Source organism: Serinus canaria, chromosome 2 (assembly GCF_022539315.1).
Source record: "Serinus canaria isolate serCan28SL12 chromosome 2, serCan2020, whole genome shotgun sequence".
In the NCBI taxonomy this organism is placed as follows: Eukaryota; Metazoa; Chordata; class Aves; order Passeriformes; family Fringillidae; genus Serinus; species Serinus canaria.
Genome location: NC_066315.1, coordinates 85939753 through 85948495, shown reverse-complemented (window position 1 = coordinate 85948495; position 8743 = coordinate 85939753). Strand labels below are relative to the sequence as shown.

At 37.2% G+C, this 8743-nt stretch overlaps 1 protein-coding gene across 1 annotated transcript in view; it reads right to left on the bottom strand.

The window, feature by feature from the left end:
• Positions 1–551: 551 nt before the first annotated feature.
• Positions 552–8743, bottom strand: part of INO80C (INO80 complex subunit C) — a 30350-nt gene continuing 22158 nt past the window's right edge. The window contains exons 3-5 of the mRNA XM_030231426.2: positions 7395–7506; positions 5617–5684; positions 552–1271 (exon numbers count right to left, since the gene is read on the bottom strand). Of these exons, the coding sequence (XP_030087286.1) occupies positions 1140–1271; positions 5617–5684; positions 7395–7506 (312 nt within the window). The 3' untranslated portion in view covers positions 552–1139. The remainder of the gene's footprint in view (positions 1272–5616; positions 5685–7394; positions 7507–8743) is intronic.

The window sequence follows — 8743 nt, the reverse complement described above, 5'->3', positions numbered from 1 at the left end:
GTAAGGCTGGCACAAAGACTCAGAAGTGGGAAGACAGTAGCTTGTCATAAGAAAGAGAACAGAAAGAAAGAATGAGCAGAAAACCCTCTGCCCCTTTGCCCCTAGACTTAGTTTCAGGAAGTCATGGTCATTCTTATGCTGGTGTGTTGGCATGTACCTGTCAGCTATCCCCCCAGCAAGAGTACAAACCTTCTTTAAGTCTCTTTCTTCTAAAGGATGTTCTGTTGTTCTCAAGTATTCTTTTGGTTTCCCATGGTGCTAAGTTCAGTGTTCTAATGTAGAAGGTCTTGCCTTGCTGAAGGCCATCTGGGTGTCAGAATGCCAATGGAGAGTGGAACTCCTGTTTCTTACCTTTTTTTTTAAACACTGGGAAATGAGTACTTTCTTCATACTAAAGAATACAAATACTGTAATCGCTAGGAAAGGTAGAAGAATATTTAGGCTGTGAAATGAAGCACTCAAAAACTGCCAAGTGTCATGATTAAGAGTTAGACAATGATTTGACTGGATCCTGTTACACATGTTCACAGATGAACATGTAACAAGCAATGTATTTTACAAGCAAGTTTGAGTCCAACTTTATTTATGCTGGCAGTTAATTAAATACAAACATTTGTGTCTTCACAAATTTCCACAGTGCTACAGAAAAGTCATCACAACAGCAACACTTGCTGGGTATTTTAGCTTCATTTTACAGATGGGACAACTTCATAGCCAAGTGGCAAGCACATCTGGTAAGGCAGGTTTAGACATTTGGATATCTTGTTACCTTTTCCTTAAATCAAATGACAATTTCTTCTGAGCCAGGGTAGTACATAAAATACACAGGGTGGAGATGAAATCCTGTCTTTACAGAAATTAATATAAATTATACTACATGAGACATTATAGCATAGATACATATCCTTATGGTCTAAATTATTCTGTTCACCAAACTAAATTGCTAACAAATTGGCAAACTAACAAATATCTGCATTTGTGAAAATTAAATCCATATGTTCATCAAATGCCTGTATCATCAACTACTTCCAGATGTAAAAATCCCTAGTTTTAAAGAATCTCAGTCCCACAGTCAGTTTCCATCATGATACTCCAAATGAGCACTGTTCACAAGCGATTTACAAGAATATTTAGTCTGTTCAGGAAACAATACTTGTTGCTTTCCTTAGAGCCAGGTATCCTGTAACCACATCTGAAGGGAGCATCCGAATATAGGCAAATTCTTCGATAGTACTAAATCTTAGCTTGCTCTGTGGATCTGTGTAATTTGCCTGAAAAAGAAACAACGGTAGAGATATGATTCAAAGAAAATTTCTAACCATAATAGTAAAATAAGTATCTTAATTACAACAACACAAAGCAGTGAGTTTCTTTTCCTAGTAACAGCACTGCTGTTCTACCACGTGGCCACAAGTTTTTTTTTCTTTCTTCTAATGTGAGAACTTATGAGAAGTTAACAGACCCCCTATAAAATCAGATTAGAAATGCATTAAACATAACAGAGGGCTGAAGTAAGCTTCCTATAAAACACAGCGCAAAAGAAATTCCTCAACTCTCTAAACTTACCCTAGCAACTCTGTGCCTTGTGCAGTCTCTCTCAAGGCAGCTCTCCAAAGAGTCAGGCTGCTGCCAATAAATTACCCACAAAGAGGCTGAATTATGGGTGCTCTGATAGCTTTGGGCTGCCTTTCTCTTGCTGCATACAACTTAGCTTTTAATTTACTTTAAAGTGGTTGTTAAAGCTAGGGAGTCTCAGCTTATGGTTCTGTGACTGAACTGATAAGAGATTTGAACCCAGCATTGTGGTTTGCTCCAGATGCCTGCTTTCAGGATAGCAGCCTGGCCAGCTCACCCTGGGCTACGCTCATATCCTCGGCTATATTTGGACCCTGGGTGCCTGGGAGCGGTGCCAGTTTCCTTCTATCCTCTCCCCTTTCTTGTTGCTACAGAAACCTGGAGCTCGGCTGAGCTCAGGGGTAGGCCAGGATGCTGCACTGGGAGAAGGCAGGCATCAGGGCATTGCCTCTCCACACTCAGCCTTCAGGACAATCCCTGCCTCTTCATCCCTGGATTACCAAGTGCCTGCCAAGGCTCCGAATATGTCTTCTGTGCCTTTCTTTAGCACGAGTTGGTGGCAGGCTGCAAGGCACAGGCAGTTGAGATCCCTCAAGACGTTGATACTAAAAATAGGAAAGGCCAGGAAGAGCTGAAGTACTCCCCCATGCCACACAGTTATAGTGCAGAGCTCTCTACATTTTTATGTTGGAAAGCACCTGTTGACCATGGTAACAATCCAGCCAATCATTTGGTCTGATGTGACTTAGAAAATTTAATGTTATTTGTAGCTTTGTTTTCTTTACAAAGAAATGCTGCCAGGTTAATTAAATGTAGTCAGCTAACAGTTCAAGCCATCAATTAAGTTTCAAACAAATGGCAAAGTTAGAACATTAGGAGGTATGAATTTGTTCAGCAGGTATAAATTTACTTTTATTTCACTCTTTACATTTGGCCTCATGTAAGAAAAAGCTAAGCAATTAGACTGTTTTTCAAATGTGCATAATTCTGTAATAGAGTAACCAAGCAATATCTGCAATTTGTATTGGGCACTGATCTAGGTTAAAAATATTATGGCAGCTCTTGACTGTTCTGGTATTATGTATTGGGCTGTACTGTTTGCAGACACTAATGTATTGTAACCAGCCATTCATGCCATGGCTGCAGCTTGAAAACAAACTTTACCAATACTCCAGCGATAATTAGAGATTAGAATATTAAATTAAGATGAATTTGCAAATAAAAAGCTCTGTCATGTTTAAAAACTAAGTCAAAGGCCATGGAGACATGCTCTTAAAATACAATAAACTAGGTATCTCAATCTGTTTCTATAGTAACAGGTCTGATCCATTTTCAGAAAAGGAAGAAAAATAGAAACATTTGAAGGTTGGGGTTTGTTTTTTTTTTTAATCTGCTTTACAATAAATTACTCTGCTTTGAATGTTAAAATATCTAAATACTCATTTTGCAAGTTTGGAAATAATAGGTTTATTTTGCAGTGTCAATACAGTATATAATAGCTTTAGAATTCTAGGCTGCCTTACAAATATAAATTGGCTGCTCTGCTGAGAGCATTGGTAAATTTAATTCCATTTGTGCTGCACACAGAAAGAGAAGGGGATCAGTAGAATTTAATTGTGGCATCTAATATAAGAGCAAGTATGCTGATTGAGAATGTTTTGATACACTTCTCTTTTTGTACCTAGTAGACAATTTAATTCTTCCCTTAAAGGGTAATGCTAAGGAATTCTTTCCCCCACCAAGAGGAATCCAGCATTCCCACAGAAAATATATTCTACAACAACTGCTTTTATATTTTACACAGAAAATACAGGGGCATTTTTCTAATACATTTCTACAATATTCTATTGTCCCATATATGCTCCTACTAGGACATGATCTTGAAAGCATATTTAGTGCTTCTTATGAAACATTTCTAGCCTAGCAATTTAAAGGACACACTGTCTCAGCTATTTTAATAACAAAAGGGTTTTTTTAAATGTGGTAATTTTATCATAGTCTGGAGAAACCTTGCAGGCCAGGTAAAATAGGAAACTTGACTCACAATGCAATTAGAGGATGGAAAATTAAGGGGAAAAAAGCTGGAAAGAGAAGAAAAGAAAACAGAAGCAGCACTGAATGGATTTGTATAGAGAGTATCTATACTAAGCTGGAATAGTTACAGTACATAAATCACTGCTGGAAAAGAGGTGCTGGTAAAGAAAAGGTGAAGAACTGAGAGAATTGCCTAAGGTTTAAGTGACCTTTAACTGGTAGGAATGTGATCTCCACTCTCATCTATACCCTGCATCATCAGCTTACTATAGGTGCAATGACTAATTAGTTTTGAAATACATCAAAGTTTAGTGCTGGAAAGCATTATCTCATTCCTTGGAGATGGGGCAAGAGTCTGCCTGGCTGGAGGGAATTACCTTCCCTGAGTTTGTGAGCATTCTCTTCCATTTGCTGTCTGCCAGCTGATCTGTGAGGGAAATGTTGCTTTTCCACTCCCTCTTGAACACCAAGGGTTATCAGCCTTTATTTGAGCAACTCACTCCCTTTCCAAACCACATTCAGAGGCACAGGCTGGACACATGCCACCTCCTAGGTGCCTCGTTTAAATGCGTTACTTAAAAAATAAAGTCTAAGAAAATATAGATCAAGATCAAATGCTAGGATGTGCAGGATTACAGTTGGAGCTATAGCTATTCTTTGATGCCTTACACTAAATATCCACTAAAAGGCAGGCCTTAGTTAAGTGCTCACCCATTTTCTGTCCTAATGAGGACTTTTGCCTAATTCAGTGCAGAGAATGCAAGGCGGTATGCTAACCTGCATCAGCATAACAAATATGTACCTTTAAGAACATCTCCAGGAGGTGATATCAAGCCTGTGAAGGTGTGCTAGTGCCCTATGGGTGAGAAACAGTTTAAGCTGAGGAAAGTGACACAGAAATTCTGTTCAAGGCTCTTTGATATTACAAAGTTTTCATTGTTGTACCTATTAAGTGTAACTATTACTTAAACACTTTTTTCCCAAAATACAATATTCCCATTCATTTCAATTGCAAGAAATGCACAGACTTCTGCAGAATAAATCAATAGCATTTGAAGGTGAAAAGTGAAAAAATATGCTGTTACTCATACCTGTTTTGTTCTAAGTAAAATTATTCATGTAACATAGGAACAGTTTCAAGAGCAGATACAAAATTTTTGTTGGGCAGAATTCAATGACTTGACTCCTGTTTTGTGTCAACAGAATCTTTGGGGAATTCAGGCACCAAATTGTAACTACGGAGACTTTCTGGAGCATATGCAAACCATATCTAAGTCAAATGTGGTTTGGGTATTTTTTTTCCCCCCTTTCTCCTCTTTCTTTAACAAAAACACGTAAAAGAGCCCATCTGTGACACGCAGGCTATACATCTGCCAAACTCCAACTTCCAGCTCTGAAGCACAGGGGTATCTGAAATTCTCAACAGTCTATGCCAAGTGTTTGTTTCAGGCTGATTTGTTTGAGGCAAAGTTTGAGAGTAGTGATAACAAGGTTGGGGTTTTTTTTAACCTGGTGGAAAAGAGGACAAACAATAAAATTTAGCCTAATCTCATTATTGAAAATTGCTGAGCCATCTTTGTAAAACTTCCTCTACAAGATGCAACAAAATAAATCTACATCAGGCAAACGGATGGAAAGTTCAGTTAGTGTGGGTGTACCTTGGCAAAATCAACAGTAATGGAGACTGTGGACTACCAGCCTTCCCTGAAGCTATCTTAAGAATTAGAAATCATGGGCAGCAATGTAGATTCTACAGGTGAAAAAGAGATGTCCTAGGAGTTACTTGGCAGGACAAGGTATTTAATCTGACCTGAAATCTATTAACAACCTAAGGATTTTGTGATGTAGGGACAAGTATTTGGGGTTTGGTCATAAATCACTGGATAATTATTAAGATCAATTCTGAATAGGAACTTCAGCATAAACATCTTTTACAAAACAAGGCACCAGCACTATTTCATTGTGGAAAGTGAGATGTCAATTTTGAGGGGAAAAAAAAATACTTACCGGAAGTCCTGAGATGTCTGAATATTTCTTAGCAGGTTTAAAAGAAGGGGGAGCATCAATATTAAAATCTAGAGAGAAACAAAGGCATAAACTCAATGTCTCGTATATATATATATATATATGTGTATATATATATATATATTCTATAACATAAACCTACTCTCTGAGGTCTCTATTAACTAGCAACACTAAGGCAAAGAAATATGAAGCAGAATCACCTCTGAAAACATTTAGCCTGTTAGCATGTAAATCACAGCCTGATCCTGGTCATCTATTAATAGAATTCAGCAAGCAGAACTGCCCTCCCCAAAAGGAAAATGCCAGAGACATTTGAAATGTGTCCATTTCTTCCAAGTCTTAATGAATTCCCTTGCAGTCAGTCACGTGCAAAGAATAACCATTATCAAATGCATACTGTATGTTAAGACTGTGAAACATTGCTCAAGATTGCAGGTCTGAAATACTATAATCCAGAAAAGCAAAGTAATCTTTTAAATCAGTTAAATCTTTAAGCATGTACCACTTTAAGCCCAGTCAATGACCTAGAAAATTGTCTGAATGTTTAAACTGAGGGTTGGAAATTGCTGTTCTTTGGTGTCCTTTAGATAACAATTATCATTCATAAACATTTTTTAAGATACAGTTGGTGTGCTTAAGTAGTTAAATCGTCAATTTTGGATGTTTACAAAAATATCTTGTACCTGAATGATTTTTCCCTCTTTCATGATATCCCTTGCAATTCATTCAGATGCTATGTTCGATTCAAACACTCCATCCATATCAAATTTCTAACCCATCATCTTATAATTCAAAAGACCCTAATGCCATGGACAGCTGGTTTTAAATATGAAACTGAATTTCTTTTCCCTCCTTCTTATAGAAAATACTGTAAATTTCTGGTTGCAAACAGAGCATAGTAGAAATAGCAACATCAGCAGATTGTCAGTTACAATGGCCAGGAAGACACAGTAGTCTGCATTTTTCTGTAACATTGCATTGAAAACACTTCAAAAAAATGCAAGCTATTTTTGGATAAAGCACCAAGTCTAACAAAAAGTGTATGCATATTCTCAGTTTTGAAATGCCTCTACTTGCCTAAATAAAATTTAAGGATTGCATTCTGCCAGCAGCTATGTTCAACAGTATCCTACTTTTCAAGTAGATTTGAAGAGTATCTAGATTAAGACCACTGCTGTAACTCTGCTCCCGTGGATGTAACCAGATAGGACTGCTAATCAGCACTGCTAATAGTGTAGTTTCAGCTGTGCTGCACTAAAGAGAGGATGTAGGATTTAAATCTCCCAAGAATCTAGGATAAGGAGCTGGATAGGAGGCTTGGGCTGAGGTCTAAGCTACTGCAGGTATGTGGCTTAGCGGAAACTATTTGAAAAGTAGTCAAATATAGCTAATCAAGCAGCAGCCACCCACCAAAAGACCTCTGGACTGTACACAGAGGAAGAGGTGCCTAACCAGTGAAAAGGTGACAAAAATCTCATGGGAATAGGGTTTCTGACTTGGTTTGGATAAATATTTTTTCCTTCTTAAACTCTCCCTCCAAATGTATTTGAACTTTGCTATGATACTCCAAACTATTCGCTTCCCCCTACTTTCCACATAGGGCTGATAAGTGTGATTGGAGAAATCTTAAATGTACCACTGGACCCTGTCCAAGCAGGATACTGCATGCGCTGATGAAATAATTTAGGTTAGTTTTAAAGAAAGTTATTTGTGTGGATTCTATTATTTATAAATACATGCAAAGCGTCTAAGCAGCTTACAGCTAGGATCATTTAGTTGCCATGGCAATGCCCTTTCAGAAGCAAGAATTTGTTTTAGGTTCTTCCACGTTCTGTTCTTCTTGCCAGCTGCTGCTCCACCAATGCCGGAGTGCTAGAATTAAAAATATGGTGTTTAGAGAAAAAAATAAATAAAGACTACTCTTTCAGAGCATGACACTTCTATTTCATAGTCTTTCTGATATGTCTCATCTTGTCGTGAACCAATTGTTATTCTCACTTATTTCATCAGCAGGCTAGTATAGTGTACACTTTAATCTTGGCTGCAAGCAAGAACAAAGCTTTTTGGATTGTGTCAAAGCTTCTATGTTTCCCATTAACTGAAGGAAATTAAAATCTGTTTTTTACATGGAAATAGAAAATCAATGTGGTTAGGCTTAGCCTGAGATTACAGGATGCTGTATGTACTTCCTATCGTATTAGAAGTTATTACTATGAAGTTGTTTCTAAAATTGTGATTAGACAGCTAAATTTTCTCTCTCCTTTTCATGGCATATTACAGGTGCAGCTCTTTTACAAATTATCCATGACTGCAGAAAACATAACTGATCTTGCAAAATGTAATAAATACTGAGAAACTTTCTGGAAATTTTATTTTTCTTTCAAAGGCTAGAAGACAGAATAATAGAAAAAGAATAATAAATAGAATGTTGGCTGCCAAGACAATTTTGCATTTTGAAAGGAACACTAATGGAAGGCTTGCCACAGGTACTATAATGGCAGCTGCAGTTATCAAATGCGATTGCTACAGAGTAATTTATTTATGTCCCTCCAGAGACAGAAGCTGCACAACATACTGTACTACTTCTAAATGATCAAAGGACACAGATTTACAGCTTAACTGCAGAAAAAGAAAATGTTCTTACAATTGAGAAGTTGCTATTTCTGTTAATAATTACTACTTGCACCATGACTCTCATTGAAACCCAGCAAAGTTCTGTAAACACATTTTGCTTTGAATGTTTATAAATTAACTACTTAAATTGATGAGGATGACAGGAGGAAGGATTCAATGAGAAAGCTTTTTTTTGTAGACATAAAATATATTCAGAAAAGATGCTCATGAGCTGATGATATACTGGGTTTTGGTGATGGATATCTGATTTAAAAGACAGAAGCAAATATTTGCTCTTAGGGTAACACATTAGTCATCTAAAGATCGTTGCATAATAGAGACTGCTACAGCATGAGATGAAACTACATGTACTTCCACACCACTATTTCAAATTCATTGCATGAATTTTCCCCCAAATCACTCCAAATGATTTGTTGTTCAGTATTCTCAAAACCAACCTGTTTTTATATGAACTTATACCTCCTAAAAATGGGGC